This window comes from Quercus suber, unplaced genomic scaffold (assembly GCF_002906115.3).
Source record: "Quercus suber isolate HL8 unplaced genomic scaffold, Cork oak 2.0 scaffold_262, whole genome shotgun sequence".
NCBI classification, from domain to species: domain Eukaryota; kingdom Viridiplantae; phylum Streptophyta; class Magnoliopsida; order Fagales; family Fagaceae; genus Quercus; species Quercus suber.
In genome coordinates, this window is record NW_027069718.1 from 249658 (window position 1) to 269168 (window position 19511).

The window sequence follows — 19511 nt, forward strand, 5'->3', positions numbered from 1 at the left end:
TAAAAATAGGTCCCACAGTACTATTTATATATTTTAAAATTATTTTACTACAGTGTTTTAAGTTTTCAATTCTCAGTGTACAATCAAATGGATATACTGTGCGGGAGACAATTTTCATTATAACAGTACTGTTCATATACTGTAGCGTCACTGTTTATACATTTAAAAATATTAAAAATAGGTACCACGATACTATTCACATATTTTAAAATTATTTTGTTACAATATTTTCAGTTTTCAATTCTCAGTTTTCACTTTCAGCAACAATAAACTCAATCCAGACAAATCTATAAAATAATTGTGACAATAATTAAAGCAGCATTTTGCGTGCGCTAGAATTACTGTACAAAGTTGAAACCGATGTAGCGCCGAAACTCAAACTCTAATTTCACATGTCGTTACACGTACATGAACTGAAATTATTAAAAAAAAAAGTGGGACCCGCAGCATTGAATACCGTTGTTTCTCAGAGTCTACCTGCCCCATTTCATTTCTAGTTTCTTCTATTCACCTTCTCTCTCTGAGTGTGAAGTTTGGACTATGGAGTCTGGCCGTACTGTATAAATCAATATGATAGTTGAAAGAAAGGACCGAGTTGCACATGGTGCTATCTCCATCACCTCCATAAATCTCTCTCTGTCTCTTACTGTGCCTCTTTTTCTGTTTTGTCGCATCTGGGTCTTTGTCCTTTTCCTCTAAATCATACATAAGAAGGCTTGGTCCGAAGTTGAGGAAACCAAATTGGAACATAGGAAGGAAATGGCAGAGGAAAGTGTGAGTGAAGTTACTACTCCAGTTCGTCAGGTTCTTCTCATTTCTGCTGGTGCTAGTCACTCTGTTGCTCTTCTCTGTAAGCTTCCATCCTTTTAACAATTATTTACAAGTTTCCTTTTAAGTCATTTTGATTTTGATGGAATGGTGGATTGAATTGTTGTCACTCTTTCTAAGGTACTGAGAATATTCTGAGGAAAATGGAATGCAATATTGATTGTTCAGTGGCTTGTGTGGAAGTTATTGTTTCTTGGATTTTTCTAGTAGCGGAAATTCTGTAATTCAAAGTTCTGGAAAAAAAAAAGTGAAAATCTTTCTTCTTCTTTTTATTTATTTATTTATTTTTTCCAAGAGATAATCTCTGCAACCATTTTGGGCATATCTTTTAATGAGATATTTTGTGGTTTTTCTGGGCAATTCTCCTTTTTCATTGCAAAGCTCATTTGGGGTTCTTCTCTTAATATCTAAAAGTCATTATGGAAACAACTTCCAAACTGTTTATTTTTATTTCTTTTTTCTTGTTCATAAAGTCCTATGATTGATTAACTATTAACTATTTTTTCCTTTTTTTTTTGTCCGGATCTCACTTTGGATTTAGAAATCTTTCTCTTTTGATAAGCAAAATGTGATAGCCAATCCTTAGCATTTAAAATTTCATGGAATATTGGGATGGTGCAGGGACTGCTCTATTGGCAACACATTGTAGATTTACAAAGCAGATTGCCATCCATTTACAAATATTTCCTTGTTTCATTTGATAAAGCCAGATATTTTTATGGACAGATTAATATGTGCTAATATTTGATCATTTGATGGACATTAGCAGATTAACCCCATTTATGACTATACTAGAGTGCAGAGCCTACACGCACCTTAATACATTTTGTTATAGACTACATTATCATTTAGTCTACAATGGGGCAAAAGTCAAGGAAGAGTAATCATGATAATCTTAAATCTGTCAATGTTGATTTTTTTTACCAAAGAAAACATTGCCAAATATATGTTGATGTTATGGATTGTTGTTCACAACATCAGCATCTTCTAAGTATTCTGTCATTCTCTTAAATTTCTAGGTTACTTGTTTCCTTAATGGGGGCTTACTAGTAACCATTGTCTGATCCTGCATGGATTTGACCCTATCTTTTAATAGATTGGTACTTGATTTGGCTATTGGATCAGAATTGATTTTGATATCTTGCTTCATTTTGCTGTGGGGGCTCTTATTCCTGATCTGCCACTAAATAGGGTAGGCACATGTGAGGGGAGGATTTTTGTTGCAAGCAACTAATTCTACAATAATATGCATCAGAATGAAGCAATCAAATAACATCAAATTGCTTTAGAGTAGGTTTGGTTGTCAGTTGAAATTAAAGGATTCGGTCGCATACCATTTAGCATCTCAAGGGTTAAATCTATAAAATTAGAGCTGAATCACAGCAGATTTTATTTTGATGAATTTATGGATTTTAGGAAATGTGGTTCTACCAAAGTTTTTCTGTTTGTAATATTGGCTACCATTTAAGTGCAACCCTGTCTATATGGATCTATTTTTAGAATTATATAGAATGTACAATGAATAAATTCCGTGCAATGCGAAACTCAATTCAGCTGGTGTTATTGACATGGCACTCTTCAGCTATCCTTAATCTTTGAATATAATATCAAATTGGTGTCTGTTGCCTTCTTAGATAAATCATTAGGATGGCTAAGGTTGAAAGCTTAGAACTAGTAATCGTTAAATGGAAGAACATTATCAAGCACCTTGTTTTAGGACCTCTGGTAATCAAATTTGCTTTCCCAGTTAATTAGAGCTATTTACAGCTTTAATGAAGGAGAAAAAAAATACTATTACTGCTGCCAAGCAATTTGCTTGGCAGTATTTTCTTTTCTGCAATGAAATATTTTGTGAAGCCATGTTTGTTTTGTTGATCTTCAAACTTGCTGGCTTGACTATTGCTTCTGCGAATGACTTTTGTGCCCATAATTTCTAATATGACTATCTTCCTACATAGATGTATATATATAAGGACTACCTTCCTTTATTCTTTTATTTAATGGATGGCTCTTTTGTTGGCTTCTAGTTCTTCGTGTATATATTCAGTTGGTGCCAGTTCTCTTCTGGAAACATGTTCAGCTTCATTCTCATACCTATGTTTTAAGTTTCACACGTTTGTTTCTTGTGCTTTTGTTAATATTATACAGCTGGAAACATTGTTTGTTCTTGGGGACGAGGAGAGGATGGACAGTTAGGCCATGGCGATGCTCAAGATCGACTTTTACCCACTCAATTGAGTTCATTGGATGACCATGAAATAGTATCTGTTACATGTGGAGCTGATCATACAACTGCATATTCTCTGTCACGTGTGGAAGTATATAGTTGGGGATGGTCTGTTTATCTTCTTTCAATTTGGTCCTTTGAAATTCACTTTGATTGCGTTTGGATTTGAAAATTTAAAATCAAGGGATTTAAGAACATTTAAGTATAAATTGCTATATATATATATAATATAACAACACATGATGATGCAGGTTTTGAAGATTTTGTCCAAATAAAAACAATTGTGATATTATGGATTTGAAAAGACATCTTAAGATTCTTAACTCTACTTATTTCAAATCCACTATTAACAGAGCTCAAGTCCATCCATAAATTTCATCAACAAAAAACAATCTGGCATTTTGTACTATATTCAAGCCATTTAAACCTAAAATTGAAATCCAAATCTTTCTTTTGTAACTTCCTCTATCCAAATGCACCATTTATGTATTTTACCTCAAAATATGTTGTCTTTGCCACATTGCTGTATTGATTTTAAATTTAAAAACTAAACATGTTTTATAAGTTAGCTAAGATCTAGTTTAATAATGTTCTTTGTTTATTTGACTCTTCATGAAAGAAAGTGGTTGATCAGATGGTTGATAGTGGTACTATTATTGATGAAAAGAAAAGAAAAAAAAAAGTTGAAAGGGGTATAAGAGAATTTGGTCTCTTGTCCTGCTCTTGCTGAAGGGAACTTATATTTTTCAGAAAGGTTTCCATTTATTCTGTTTGCCCTCCCCGCTTGTAAGATTTGAGAGGGGTATGTGGCTGTAATTGAGTCCTTGAGGAAACCTGTAGGTCTTGAGTTGGGCTTTTGGGGCCACCAGTGGCCTTAGGTTGGCCCCTTCTGATTTACATTAGGTAGGTCATGCCTGGACTGCCATGCAGTTCCATGGTCAGCATGGTGTGTGGGGCTTGTTTGGGCCTTTTAGATAAATCACCTGTTGCGATAAACTCTGAGGGGGTGTCAGCAATGCATAACACTTGGCTACCAACACTAATATTTTGTCATATGCAAATTTGTACTTGCCTTTTGCTTTTAAATCACATTATTTTTAGCTCCTGCTTCATTGCAATATGGCTAAATTTATAGTCCACTTCTTGCTTTGAAACTTCAAATGGACTCTTTTTTAAATGGTTTCCTTCATAAATTATGGCAATGCTTAAAGATTCATGCTTGTTAATGTTCATGAGGTTAAATTTGTTTTAGGAGTCTGTGAGAGATGTATATATATATGTATATATATTGGTTTTTATTTATTGTTTTATTTTATTTTTTTATATTTCCTAAGAAAAAAACATATGAGTATTCTATAGTTTTGCAGTTATGTTTCTTGCTTACTGATTTTCATATATAATTCTTATAAAAAAGAATCATATATCATCGATTGTGTAAACAGCATGACATATTGTAAGATTCTTTATGTTGTTCTACTCATTTACAGAACTCTATTAGTTTTTCTATTCTTGGCTGGATGTTCATGTAACATGGCTTCTTACTCGTTGTGTTATTTAATAATAAATGTGAATGTATCTTGGTATTTTTTTTTGGTTTGATTTTCATGTTGCTTGTGTGCATTTACCTATTTTCCAGGGGTGATTTTGGGAGGTTGGGTCATGGAAACTCTAGTGATTTGTTCACTCCTCAGCCAATCAAAGCATTGCACGGTCTAAAGATAAAGCAAATTGCTTGTGGGGACAGCCATTGCTTGGCAGTGACTGTGGATGGCGAGGTGCAGAGGTTAGAAATCTTTCCTAAACTCTAACCCAAATTTATGTTTTGATGAATGCCTAGATTTTAAGTTATTTCAATATAGCGATAGTAGCGGTCCAATCCAAGGTGGTTGCTTCAATGGCTTAGCAGTATTTACTAAAAGTCCACTTTGGCCAGCCTCCCTTCTTTTTCATCTTACATTTGAATGGAAAATATCATTTTCAAACTGAAAGGGACTGAAAAATTTTGCTTAGTAGTAGTAAATCACAATTCACAACTCACTTGGGACACTAGGATAGCAAACCCAGGATAACAGACCCAATGCCCTAGTAAGCATCATCCAACAAGTCCCATGAAGGCATGAACTCTAAGAAGAACAAACACTACGCTTGATCTCTGACAAAAGATGAGAAACATATGGTCACAAATAGGACCAAGGTTCCACTTTATGAATATCATGTTTGAGCTCCCATCTTTCATGCTTAATATGTACATGTCTCTTTAGAAACCTATAGGTTTGGAAACATAGACAATAATTTGCTATGGCTACCTATTCTCTTGATGCCTAGCTGCAGTGGGTTGTCTATGCTAGATCAGTCTATATTGCTGAAGTGTGGCTTGAATTGCCGTAAAGTCAGTCATGATTGATCAAATTTGAGTAGAAAAAGGATTCCTCATTATCCCTAGGCTTGGTTGTTTCTGTAAGGGAGAGCTATATGTATGTAATTGGATTTAGGTTTCTTGAGAGTGCCTTTGTGCTACTAATGTAATCTCCCTATTTTTGTAGTGAAACTTTCTCCTTTTTGTCGCCCATGAATGTAGGCAATTTGCTAAACTATGTGACTTCTTGTGTTCTCTATGTTTATGCTTCTTGATTTATTGTCTTTTATTGTTTTGGTTTGAATCCTGTGAGTGCTATCGCATAAGAAGTGGTATCAGAACTTGGTAAGGGTTTTGATATTTTGATTACGGTAAATATGCCGAGCATCAACTATGAGGTGGAGAAGTTTTGTGGCAAAGGAAATTTCTCCATTTGGCATAGGCAGATGAAAGATCTCCTAATATAACAAGGAGTTCATAAGGTGTTCCTTCAGAAAGTAGGGAAGCTTGAGAATATGAGTGACGAATACTGGGAAGAGATGGAAGAGAAGGCTGCCAGTGAAATTCGTCTCAACCTAGATGATGAGGTCCTTCACAACATTACAGGAGCATAGACAACATAGTAGATTTGGAAGAAATTAGAAGGTCTCTATGTGAGAAAGAATTTGGTGAATAAGTTGTATGTAAAGAAGTAGCTTTATCGTTTGCAGATCTTCTCAGACCTGTTGGAGCATCTCTGTGTGTTTAACATTGAGATTTACAAATTTAGACCCCAGTTTTACAGCTTATGTCAATTTTAAGCAAACTAACAAATTAAGCCCAATTGTTAATGTGATTAGCTAATTAACATATGCATGGATATAAAAACATAGCAGCAAGTCCCAACTAGAATACAAACGCAACAAATTGTTTACGGAGAGAAAAACCTGAAACTAGGCAAATTACTCTTCGGGGCCTATAGCACCAAATGATCCACTAAAAAAGAATAATTGCATTGTTTTGTACAAATCATTTACAAAACCCTCCAAGCTAAGTAATGACTATGTACTTGAGCCTCCAACTCCTGCTAGTGCCCGATTCCTAAAATCTTTTCGTCTTGTTCACCGGATCCGTGAATCGAGCCTCCAATTGCAAGACCAAGTCTACTAGGCCATTCCAAGGCCTCTTGGAGATTTTGGGGCTATTCCAATAATTCCCCAACACCAAACAACACCAAGAACTTTCAAGGTTTCTTTGTGTGTATTGGATTTAATTGGAGAGGGAGAAGGTAGAGAGAAGAAATGGATTTTTGCTCTAGGGTTTTAGGATTCTTTCTAGCTCTTCAATATGAGAATTCTTTCTGAAATTTCATGAGAAATGAGGGTTATATAGAGGATGGGTCTTTAGGTTGGTATTGTAGAGAACTTTGTAACTGATTTCTCTCAAGTTGTAGAAATGTATGCTTGAGTGAAAGAGCAGAGAGAGAGGCAAACTTCTTGTTAACTTTTTTTCGAACTCCTGATTTTCCTGGCACATTGCCTGACACTCCAAATTTCACTCGAACTAAAATCCCTAGCCTGCAACTTCAAAATTTAATTCTTGACCTCTTCAACCTACTACAAGTTAACTCACAATACAAAATACATTGAAATTAAAAGATAAAAAATTACATGCAAATTTGGCACGGACTATGCCAACACACTAAGAATCCTAACATGTTCAATACTTAGTTTTTGAATTTGGGGTAAAGCTTGGGGAGGAAGACAAAGCGATACCCCTTTTAGCATCTAGTGACTACGTTGATGTCTAGAACTCAAAAAGGTGCATAATGCTCTCCTATCACATGTAAAGATGAAGTTGGATAGTTAGATTCCCAGGCCAATGGATTTCTTGGAAGAAGTAAGTCAAGGGGAAGGAACTCCAATAGGAAGTGATCTCAGTCCAGATAATGAGCAAAAAAAGATGTAGTGGGTGCTAATATTCCTAATAACAATGATGTTGTGTGCTTGGTCATTTTTTGGTGAATAATAATATTTTACTAAAAATCCTTAGTATTCAAGACCTATAACTAAGAGAATAAATTCAACAAACAATCAAGAAAAGGAACAATATCAATGAAGCAAAGGAGATGAAAGGGTGGAAAGCACAACCATCCACTCGTATAAAACAAGCTGAAAAACTAGTTTTAGCTTTGTGGAAGGCCTCTCTAAACCTCTAAACATTCGACTATTCCGTTTCCTTCATACCATCCACATCAGACACAAACATACTGCATACCAAATATTGTCATTACCCCATAGAACAAAACTCCCTTTCCAACATGTCAACATATCAATGATACTCTCTGACGCATAACCCAGTGTACCTTGAATAAACAGAAGACTAGGGACCATAGCTCACTAACATACGTACATTGGAGGAACAAGTGATCAGCGGTCTCCCCATACTATTGCATTTGTAACACCACTCAACACACAAACCGTTTGGCAGCAAAGATTATCAATTGTGGGAATCTTACCCAAGGCAGTGGTCTAGGTAAAAAAGGCAGCCTTAAGAGGAACCTTAACTCTCTATATGCTCTTCCAAGGAAATGGATTGACACTCCCCTTTAATATAACACTATAAAAGGAATTTACTTCAAACATAGCACTCTTATCAGGTTGCCAACACAACTACTCTTATACATCGTTCTTGTTCTTAAATAGACAAGATCCATAAATGTGATCATCTCCCATCTCCTCCAACTCCCATTCATGTAAGAACCCTGTAAAGGTAAAATCTCAAAACATGGGCCCTGTTAGAATTATATGGTTAAATGATTAAATCTATCATCTCCTAACAGCTTAAGCTTTTGGGAGAATCGGTAATTTAACAGACCCATCTTGCCAACATTGATAATCTGCAAACCGCTTATCCTGAGCAATGCTAAACAAAGCAGGGAAAATATCCTTCAAAACCCCATCTCTGCACCACCAATCAAGCCAAAAACAAACATTGGTTCCTTTTCCTACAGTAAAAGATACAAACCCAGCAAACCAGTTCCAACTTGCTCAAATATACTTCATAAGCAAACTCCATACCCACCTCAAACCTCCTTCAAACACCACCCACCCCAATCACAACCATATTTGTATTCCACAACCTGCCTCCATAGAGCTCATTTTCTGTAGCAATCTCCATAACCACTTATACTATAGAACTTGTTTAAACCGCCCCATCTACCTAACTCCCAACCCTCGCTGTTTGATCAGGGGTACACATTGTCTTCCAATTCACAAGGTGATACTTAAATTCATCGCCCCCAAGCTACCCCAAAGAAAACCCCACTGCACATTCTCAATATGACTTCCAATACTAGCTGGGGGAAGGAAGATAGAGAGAATGTAAGTGCACAAACTAAAGAGAGTACTCTTAATCAGAGTAAGCCTACCCCCTTAGACATATAAAAATTTTCTACCAACCCAAAAGCCATTTCACCATCTTTTCCAGAATAGGATCCCAAACCTCTAAAGGTTTAAATTTAGCTCCTAAAGGTGGTCCCAAGTATTTCATTGGAAGACTAGAGACCCTACATCCAAGAATAAGAGCCAAACCCACCACCTCAGAAACAGAACCAACTGGAACTAATTCAGACTTCCCCAAGTTTATTCTTAGACCTGAAACTGCCTCAAAGCACAACATAACACATTTCAAGTGAAGGAGTTGATCCGGATCCACACCACAAAAAATCAGGGTATTGTCTGCAAACAATAGTTGTGAAACCATCAAAGGGAAATTATCCCTGCCTGCCACAAAAAAAGCCCTCAATAAACAATCTGTATACTACTTTATCCAACAACTTAAAGCCTCCATAACTATCACAAATAGTAGGGGCAGTAAGGGATTACCCTGCCAAAGCCCTCTAAAGCTACTGAAAGCCCACATGAGCTACTAGTAACTAAGACAGAAAAATATACAGTGGAAATACAAAAATAAATCCAAACCTGCGACCACTCCCAAAACCACATCTTCTTAACAGAGGAAGTAAAAAAATCCCATAAAAGTCAATTAATCATGACTGAATTTGAGTTGCAAAAGGAGTCCTCATTCCTTCAACCTTTTGAGCTCCTTTGCTTGTGCAGAAAAACCAAGTGTCACCTCCTCCAAACTCAACTTTTGTGTGCCTATATACCTGGTCTGTTGTTTAATTTTTGTGTGAGTTCCAAGCCATGGCAAGATTTTAAGCTATCTTGTGTAACTGAGAGTGGCACAAAGAAGAGATTGTCTCTAGTTTTGATCATTTGTGTGAGAGAGAGCTCTTTGGGTGTATTTAGGTTTAGGTTTCTTGAGAGTGCCTTAATGCCATGTTTGTAATCTTTCTATTTTCTTAGTGAAATTTCATCCTCATCCCTGCCCGTTAATGTAGGTAGTTTGTCAAACCATGTAAAAATTCTTGTGTTCTCCATGTGTATGGTTGTTGATTTATCTTATCTTGACCATTTTTAGTTTCAAGCCTGAGAGCGCTATTGCACAAAATATTTAGTTTGAACTTCCCACCACCAATTGAAAATTCTATTTGAGGGATATTGGGAATACGCTCATAACAATTCCTGATGTAGAATTACTCAAAGGTTTCTTTTTACAAAGACCCATTATGGAAGCAATAACAATAGGTCTATTGGCCATCTCCTTTGAGTGATGAACTTGCTCTCCTCATATTATTGGTTAATTACATAGCAGGCTCATTGACAAACACACAATTTGGTATTTGTCTTATGTTCGGTTGGAACTGTCTTCAATGTCTTTACACCAAATTAATTTTGAGCAGAATTGTCTTGAGCGTTGTTAGGAAACATGAATCCTAACCCGGGATATATGAGATGTGAATACCATGAAATAGAAGAGAAGTGATCAATCCACACACACAAACCCTAGATTTACATGGTGCACCAAAACTAGGGCTACATCCATGAAGTTGTTGCATTTTATTATGATGGCTATGGAGTGATAAGGATTATATATCGCCCAACTCAACTATTTTTGGGGCTACATGTATACATGAAATTTCAATGATGGGCTTAGGCTTCTAATGTAACCTAAAGCACTGGAAATACCCCCAATAATTGTAGGGAAAATTTTGCATGATCTAGGGCTGGTCCTGAACCACCAACATAATAAAAAAAATAGCCATCATGTCATGTGAACTTAGGCTACTATTCCAATGGATTCTATGTCTAAGTATTCTTGCTTTCTGCTGTCATTTATTACTTATGCATATAAGCTCTAAATTTTAGGAAAATGATATACTAGTGAATTATCTGTCCTTATTTTTATGAAGTTGGGGGCGGAATCAAAATGGTCAACTTGGTCTTGGCACCACCGAGGACTCTCTTGTCCCACAGAAAATTCAAGCATTTCAGGTACTTAAGTCATTTAGTTATTTTCAAGAGACATTCATTATATGCTCTATTTCACCTTCCTCACTTTTTTTTTTTTTTTTTGATAGGTAAGAAAAAATATAATCAAAAACTGCTAGATGCAAAATAGCACCAGCAAAACAGAAGTACAAAAAAGAAGTAAAAGCAAAGACATAAAAAACTTTAATTACAAAGAAAGAGAGCGAACTTGCTTTTTCTTTTAACCCTTTTTTAATATATAATTTTAGAACATAAATATTAGGAAGATGTGTATTTCTTGTAGTTTATGATTTGGTTCACTAATAAAGAGTTATGTTCTCATTTGTTGTCTATATCTATGTGGGATAGTGTTTGGATATTTACTGACTGCTGATCCAGTTTTTCAATTTACAAAAACAAGGGATATATCCATGTAGGTACATAAATCCCCAAGATTTTTTTTTGGTGGTGCTTTGTTGTGGGGGAAGAGAGAAGGGGGGGGGGGGGGGGGGGGGCAGAGTAGTGGGAATCAAATGAACAAGAGAATCCTAGTAAAGAATATTGGAGGTTTGTAATTGGAAAGGTCTAAGATTAAAAGGGAACAGATCTCCAAAATTGATGCAATCCTTTTAGCATTTTTCAGATTTCACTTTTGGTAGAGCAATGAGAAATTAATATTTGGATACAACCGTTTGAGAGATCAATACTTCAAAAAAAAAAAAAACAAATCATCTGAGAAATCATTATATTTCTTTAACAAATTGATGAATTTTCAAGGCACAAACAATCATGGATGAATATAGTATGATATCTTTTCAAATGGGATGAGACCAGTCCTATTTTCTCTAAATTGAAGAAATAATTGCAAATAAAATTTAGTAATCCAGTAGAGATTGGTATGATTCAAATTCCACATTTTGTTTGTTTAAGTATCTTTGTGTCATAGCTCTATGACTCAGATTTGATTCATCCTTAGATGGATTGCACTATATTGACTCAGATTTGGTTCATCCTTAGATGAATTGCATTATATTGACCCCCATAAAAGAAATGGTAAGTATTAAAAAATAAACAAACGAACAAAAAAGAAGATTACAATTTAACAGAAATTTCCCCACCAAGCATTGTGACTGTACGTGCTTGTTTCCCTTTATTGATATTCTTTTGTGCTTGTTGCATATTTTTAATAGAAACTGTGGATGTCACAACTCACAAAAGCTACCAACAATTTTGAAAAATTCCATCTATCTAATAACTACGTTTATTGAGAGTTCAAAATATTTCCATCAAAGAAAGAGAAAAAAAATCAGAAACAGACGAATTTATCGGGATAAATAATTATCCGGAAATATGATGTTATTTTTCAAATTCCTGTATCAAATGACAATGTTATTTATGAAATACACAAACAGAATTTTTAATCAGGTTTTCATACATACACTTTTATGAAATGATTTATGCGTCTAACTCATGTATCTCTTGTTAGGGAGTATCTGTTAAAATGGTAGCTGCTGGTGCTGAACATACTGCAGCTGTTACAGAAGATGGGGAGCTATATGGATGGGGCTGGGGCCGATATGGAAACTTGGGCTTAGGTGACAGAAATGATCGATTGGTTCCTGAAAAAGTTTCTGCTGTTGATGTATGTGAAAATATGGTATTATTTATTTCTTCTTCTAAGATAAGATAATGGTGTAAATGATCATTTAAGCTATAGTACTGGCAAAATAGTGTCATACATGCATAATTCATTGGACTTAAAGATTCTGGTTATAAAATATTAGATCTTTGGTGTTAATAGGAAGTGGTTGCGTTAGTTCATGAATGAGTGGAATTCCAAAAAATTTATTGCAGCTGTCTATGTTGTTGATAGAAGTAAAATTAGGATGTGTTGAAGGGCTAGCCCTTATGGCTTTGATCTTTTTGAAGGTATTTATTCAAGCTGGTTTTTCTTTGAGAGTGGGGTGTCATGGACAATGGTACTAGGGTTTTGTGATGATAAGTGGCATGGTTGTCTGCAACTATGGTTGGAGTGTTGAGTTTCAAGTACATTCTAGCTGTCACAAATGGAGAATTGGATAATCTTATGGAGGGAAAATAAATATTTGGTTGTTGTTGTTAAATTACTGATTGTCCCAAAAGTTTAAGTTATTGGGATATGGTTAATTTAATCATTTAATCACACAATTCTAACACTCTCTCTCATGTGTGAGCCAAAACTACCTTTTAATAGGTGAGGCCCAACACTTGGGATTTTAAATGGGAGGTAAAGTGGAGGACACATAGATCAAATTCAGGACCTTGTGCTTTGATACTATGTTAAATTTCCGATTGTCCTAAAAGCTTAACACTTTTCATAGAAATCTTAGATTGGGATGGAGTCTTTCAACAGACTGTTAGGCCTCTTAATAGTCCTAGGTTGTTGCCAGTGGTGGGGATTAAGATGTGTGTGAGATCATTATAGAGTATTTGCTATAAAGCTTGTTCTGTTCTTTCTTGGGTCATCAGGAGGGATTATTCATGAAAATTTTCATTTGGATAACTCCCAAGCAATAGAAAGTGGGTTTTTTGAAGGGGGGAAAAAAAATCTTTAGATACTCGATATTTCTGAATATGATTGACCATAGATGATTTCATAGCATGCAGGTGGATGACCCCAAAGAATTGCGAATTAAATGTGAGGGAGATATGATTTGTTCTGTCATCCATTCATTTGGGCCGTATTGTCCCTTCTATATTGGCATTTAATCCATATTATTGGGAAGATCTAGATTATATTAGGTGACACTTCATTACTTTTGACTGTTCATAGATGAGTGGTGACAGAAAGCTTGATCTCTTCTGGGGGGAGTTGCAGATTTTTCTGTGTGCATTCTTGTTGTGTATGTGGAAAGAGAGGAATAGAATATGAGGACGTTAAGGCAAGGGGAATATAGTTGACAATTGGATATCCTTTTGTTGCTATTGCTTTCCTTGATTCATGGGTCAATTTCTTATGAATTTTCATGGTGCTCCATTGGCTTTTCTATGTTGATTTTCCTCATAGGCTTTGGCTCTGATCCTTGTTTGGTATCTTGTACATATTGTATATGATATTCTTTGTTTCAATGAAATTTATTACAGTTATAGCAATTGTCTTGTGTCCAAATAATTGGGAAAACATATACAAATTAATTATCAAAATTTTACACATCAAAACAAGTACCAAAAAAAAAAGCTAGATAGTTTGGCTCATAAAGGTCTCCCTTTAGTTGTTTCCAAATGAAAAACTAGGTAGGTACCAGATTGGGGCATAGCTGATACTGTTACAGACCGGTATAAGCTATTAAGTCAATTGAGCTGTAGGAACATTGTGGGAATTGAATGTTACCTGCTCTAAAATCTTGGTAATTATTTTCAATTCTAATTTTTATTATTCTTTAACCCGACAGGGTGCAGCCTAGTGATCGGAGGCTTGGGATGAGCTATAGACCTAGACATCCTGATTTAGATCCCCACTAGAAGTTTCCTTGGATTACCTGGTTTATTCACTAAGGTTGGGTCCAAAGGGCCCTACCTAAGTGAGGTCCCATGTCATAAAAAATAAAAAATAAAAATCTTGGTCATTATATCCAATATATAGATTTATTGCAATATGTTAAACACATGGTGTTTCATGCTCATATCAGGATATAGCCACTTGAATGGAAGGTCAATACAGCAAGAGCTATATCAAGTTGTAAATTAATAACACTGTCATTTCCATTGATATACACCGTCTATATGGTTGGAGTGTCCTAATTTGATCATTGTTCTTCACTCCCAATGAGATATGTATATTAAATGGATTTTAAAGAAGCTTTGTAAACTGTTTGGTGCCCAAAAATAAGTCACTTGTTATTTAGATGAAAATTTCGGAGAAGTCTGTAACTGGTGTTATATTTTTTTCACCTGGTAGGTTACGTTTGACATGAACATCTTTTTTTCAATTCTAAATCTTCTCATGAAATACTTAGTATCTTTCATCTTGAAAGATAAACATCTAAGTTTCATTCTCCAAAATACTCTGCCATTTTCTTCCAGCTCTGCTTTGTTTCTCATCCCCCTTCCCACACCACCCCCCCTCCAAAACAAATCATGTGCTTCACCTTATATATATATATGTAATTTTTTTTTTTTAAAGATCAGTTTTCTATCAAATAATGTTACAGGGTGTGAAGATGGTTACGGTAGCCTGTGGATGGCGGCATACAATATCTGTTTCTGCTTCTGGTGGTTTATACACTTATGGCTGGAGCAAATATGGTCAACTTGGACATGGGGATTTTAAGGATCACCTTATTCCCCACAAGCTAGAAGCCTTGCATGACAATCATATTTCTCAGGTGATCTCTTACTCCCATTTTCTTGGTAATGATTTTTGTTTAGAAGTGAAATTCGATATCCTACAACTTTCTGAGTTTGGAATGATAATTTTGAGATTTAAATTGTTTTGCAACCTCCATTGCCTGGGTAACAAATTAAATAATATTGATAATTCTCAATAGAAGTTTTACAAAGGCATATTCTCATCTTAGAATCCATTTTCAACAAGTCAAGCTGTCCTATGTATGTTCAGTTATACCACTGAATAGAATTCTCTTTTCATGCTAGAATATGTCATGCATCTCAACTTAGAATCCATTTTCAACAGGTCAAGCTGTCCTATGTATATTCAGTTATACCATTGAATAGAATTCTCATTCATGCTAGAATATGTCATTCATCTGAAAAACGTAATTGAATTTGTGATTGGTATGAGCTGGATAATGCTTATCAAATTACATCTATTTTATTGTGTGAGATCTTCTGCTCAGAACAATTTTTTACCACAGATTGGGAACACTTCTCTCCATATTTGGTTATATGTAAAGTAGTATCTAGACCTTCTAAGAAAACTGTGTCAAAAATACTCTTGAGCCAGCTCTTCAATGTTTAGAATAAGTAGTAACTGGTAAAACTAAATAGAAAAAATTCTGTATCATTATCTGTAGCAGTAGAACTGTATGTGCAGTTCTAAATGGGGTCAAGAATCATTCAAATAATGAGACGAGTGTCAGTTGTGCACCTTGCTCAATGCATATAACTGGCCCAGGAAAGACTACTGTGTGTGCCTTTAATAGTAAAGAGACCCCATCTGTTTCTTCCCAAAGTAGAAAATGAAATATAGCAACGGGTGTAGGGAGAGCCCTGTACATGCATATGTGTGTGTGAGTTGTGTGTTGTGTGTGTGCTTTCTGTTCCCAAGCATCACCAAAGTTCATATTTACTTCAGTAGAAGATTACTTCACCCAAAAGAGAAAATGAAATACAGCAAGGGGCATTGGGAGATCTGTAAATGTGTGCGTGCGTGCATTCTGTTCCTAAGCATCATTAAAGTTCATCATATTTACTTCAGTAAAAGATTACTTTTATTGTATTGTATTTTATTGTATCATGGACCATATGTTCAATTTAGGTTTGATTCTTTTATAAGAATAATTGATGCCTGATATATGTTGAACTACATATGGTGGACTTAATTGTGCTGCTAAAGTCCATTTTGACTGAACTTTTCTTGGCTTGAGAATTTTCAGATATCAGGAGGTTGGAGGCATACAATGGCAATTACATATGATGGAAAACTTTATGGCTGGGGCTGGAATAAGGCTAGCTATCTACCTTCTTCTTCTTCTTTAAATTTTATTGTCTTTAAAATATTTTGCAAAAGCTCCCTTGTTCATGAATTTTTTTTTTTCAACCATTTTGTGGTGTCAATGCCCACATCTTAACTCATGCCATGTTCGTTCAACGTGGTAATAATATTGTTACTAATTTTCTGTCATGGAAATTTGACAACTTCAATTGTCACTCTTTTTGAAATTTTACATCTCTTAAGTTGTACTTCATCTGCACTAGCTAATTTATTTTGTATGTAAAACCTTTTGGTTGATTTTATTTCTTTGTCTCTTTTATGTACAGTTTGGACAGGTTGGAGCTGGTGACAATGTTGATCATTGCTCTCCTGTGCAAGTTAAATTTCCCCATGAGCAGGCACATTATTATTACTGTAGCACCTAAATTGGTTAAGATATTCAGTTATAAAGAGATTTTCTTCTTTTGATTTCTTGTCTTAGTGAGATCCCCCCGCGCCCCCCATGGGGCCGGTTATTCTCTTATTTCTTTATAATTACTCTTTTTCGTAGTCTTATTTTTCAATTATTCATGCATATTTTATTTGGCACTTGGCAGAAAGTAGTTCAAATCTCTTGTGGGTGGAGACACTCACTTGCTGTTACTGAAAAGCAAAATGTATTTTCTTGGGGAAGAGGTACCAATGGACAGCTTGGGCATGGGGAATCTGTTGACCGGTAATAGCATTTAGATCTGGATCAATATCTGGATTTGCATGCATTAATGATTGTTACTCTATTTGCTCGTATGTAGAAATAATAAGCTATGCATGAGGAAATGAGATGATTTGGATTCCTTCTTGTTTTTAAATATAGGTCCTGCTTAATTATATGTTTACTCTCAAATTAATGATGTTTGTCTCTTGTAATCCAAGGAACATTCCAAAGATCATAGAGTCCTTGAGTGTTGATGGATCTGGTGGGCAACAGATAGAATCCTCCAATGTGGATCCATCATCAGGTGCTGTGTTCACTGAAAATACATATACACATACATACATATACACACACACACACTTATATAGGCTAGTAATTCAAGAATTTTTGTCTTAATTGTTGGATTTTTGTTTTTGTTTTTGTTTTTTAATGTTCCTTCTATATGTTTCCTTGGACAGGCAAAGCCTGGGTCTCACCATCAGAGAGATATGCAGTTGTTCCTGATGAAACTGTAAGTTTCTGTTCCAATAAGTTTAATATCAAAGTTGGATACTTTCTGTTATGGACGAGTGATGAGTCCCACTAAGATTTGAGTTGTAACTTGACTAGAATAAAGACTCATAAGCTTGAAAGTTTCTAAAATTGAGGAAAATAAATTTATTTCTCCTATTAAAAGGCTTCTATTGTAGTAATAACAAAGAACAGTGACCCAAAAATATACAATTGGACCTTGTAATTTTTTAAAAAAAAAATTATTAATTTTGACAGCATACCTCTTTTCAAGAATTACCAAAATATTTAATTGTATGAACGTTTTCACCACCTTTTTAGCACTTTAGCTGTAGGGAAAGAAAGACGGGCGTCTTTTCTCTGTGTGTGTGTGTGTCTCTCTCTCTCTCTCTCTCTCTCTCTCTGTTTGTGTATATGCGTGTTGGTAGCTTGGTAGAATGAGAGTCACATTTGTATTGTGGAAAGTCCATATGGCATTAAGGTTGATAACCTTGCAAACTGAAGTTTACAACAGGTCATTCACTTAGTATGCTTCTGCAGGTCCAAGGGCAAGCATCTGTCTCAGTCAGTGGTAATGGGAATGATGCAAGTGTTCCTGAAAATGAAGTCAAACGGGTATGACTGTGATATCCAGACATCAATGTAACAGTCAAGTTACCTGTCCTTTCTTCTGAAGTTACCAAGCATCATTTGTGAACTAGGCAACTACATGATTTCTGTAAATTCTTCATCATTTCTTGGATTTAACACTGGTTTATGCGCGGAGGGTATGCTTTGAACTCTACTCGATCATTTAGAAACAATTTTTGTTTGAATGCAATAGTTGGGTCTTGTTTCTTTCCTTGACTATGGAAAAGCATTTAATGATGCTTCTAATCTCTGGGGATCTTTGTTTTTTTATCAAGGAACACGAAAGATTCACTTCTGGTCAATTAGACGAGTAATTGGCTCAAAGGCAAAATCTAAACTCTAGTTTTGCAACAAAAGACATACAACTTTATAGTAATTATAAATCAACCTCATTACACGAATCTACTCTTCACCTTTCGTTTTCAAAATACTGTTACATTCATTGTCTCAATATTTTCTAAAATTACTGTAGCCACATCTATTCTATGTACTAGGCATTTATTCTACACAAAAGGCAGTAGTGAATGTAAGAGCTGTCATGTTTGCTTAATTTTATGAAGCGATCCACGTAATAGTCCAAGAAGAGCCCAAGTCCAAAAATGTATTAATTTTAACTGTAAAAGCAAAAGCAAGAGAACAAAGGCCAAGAAGAGCCCAAGTCCCATCAAGGATCTCAATATTGTACATCACAACTTCCATAATGTTAGGAGACTGGTAGGAATACCGTATACGAATATCCATGAAGAAGTTTCACTGAAAACTCATTATCTTTTACACCAGGAAAATCCGTTTGTATTAGAAAGTAGGAAGCACTATAGAAAATAAAATACGTATTTATCTAGGTAAATAAACACCTAACAATTAACATGGTGTAACTGTCATTACAGTACAGGTTTTGCTTCATCAGCATTAGAATTTTCTTCTTAACTATTTCTCACTAAAATAGTGACGAATTATTTTTAATCAATCAGATCTAATGAGACCAATGAAAGCATTTCTTTATGTGGTCTTTTGTTTTACTTTGTATTTGAATTCTTACCTGTGAAATAGGTTCCAATTCCCTTAGCTCTTCAAGATATCTGTAATCTTTTTGATCTAGAGTCCAAATTTGGTAAAAATGAGGTGTAAAACCTATATTTTATACCATCCAAAAATATATTGTCATATTAGCTTTTTACTTGAAACTCAATACATCTTATCACATATAATAACATCTCAATAAATTTACAGTTAAGTTGAATTTTCAAATGGGTATTAGA

The 19511-nt window shown here is 35.1% G+C and overlaps 1 protein-coding gene across 3 annotated transcripts; it reads left to right on the forward strand.

Moving 5' to 3' along the window:
• The first annotated feature begins 496 nt into the window (after positions 1 to 496).
• On the forward strand, positions 497 to 18463 carry LOC112025097 (ultraviolet-B receptor UVR8). 3 transcript variants are annotated; one of them, XM_024057759.2, is made up of 12 exons: positions 497 to 850; positions 2977 to 3163; positions 4692 to 4838; positions 10708 to 10789; positions 12252 to 12422; positions 14956 to 15129; positions 16360 to 16431; positions 16745 to 16795; positions 17015 to 17133; positions 17331 to 17416; positions 17571 to 17623; positions 18163 to 18463. In XM_024057759.2, the coding sequence occupies exons 1-12, from the start codon at positions 760 to 762 to the stop codon at positions 18241 to 18243; spliced, it is 1314 nt and encodes a 437-aa protein (XP_023913527.1). In that variant the 5' UTR covers positions 497 to 759; the 3' UTR covers positions 18244 to 18463. The 3 variants fall into 3 exon arrangements, with proteins under 3 accessions (XP_023913527.1, XP_023913525.1, XP_023913526.1); XM_024057757.2 differs by having other exon boundaries at positions 498 to 850; positions 16745 to 16816; XM_024057758.2 differs by having other exon boundaries at positions 499 to 850; positions 12252 to 12407; positions 16745 to 16816.
• The last annotated feature ends 1048 nt before the right edge of the window (positions 18464 to 19511 follow it).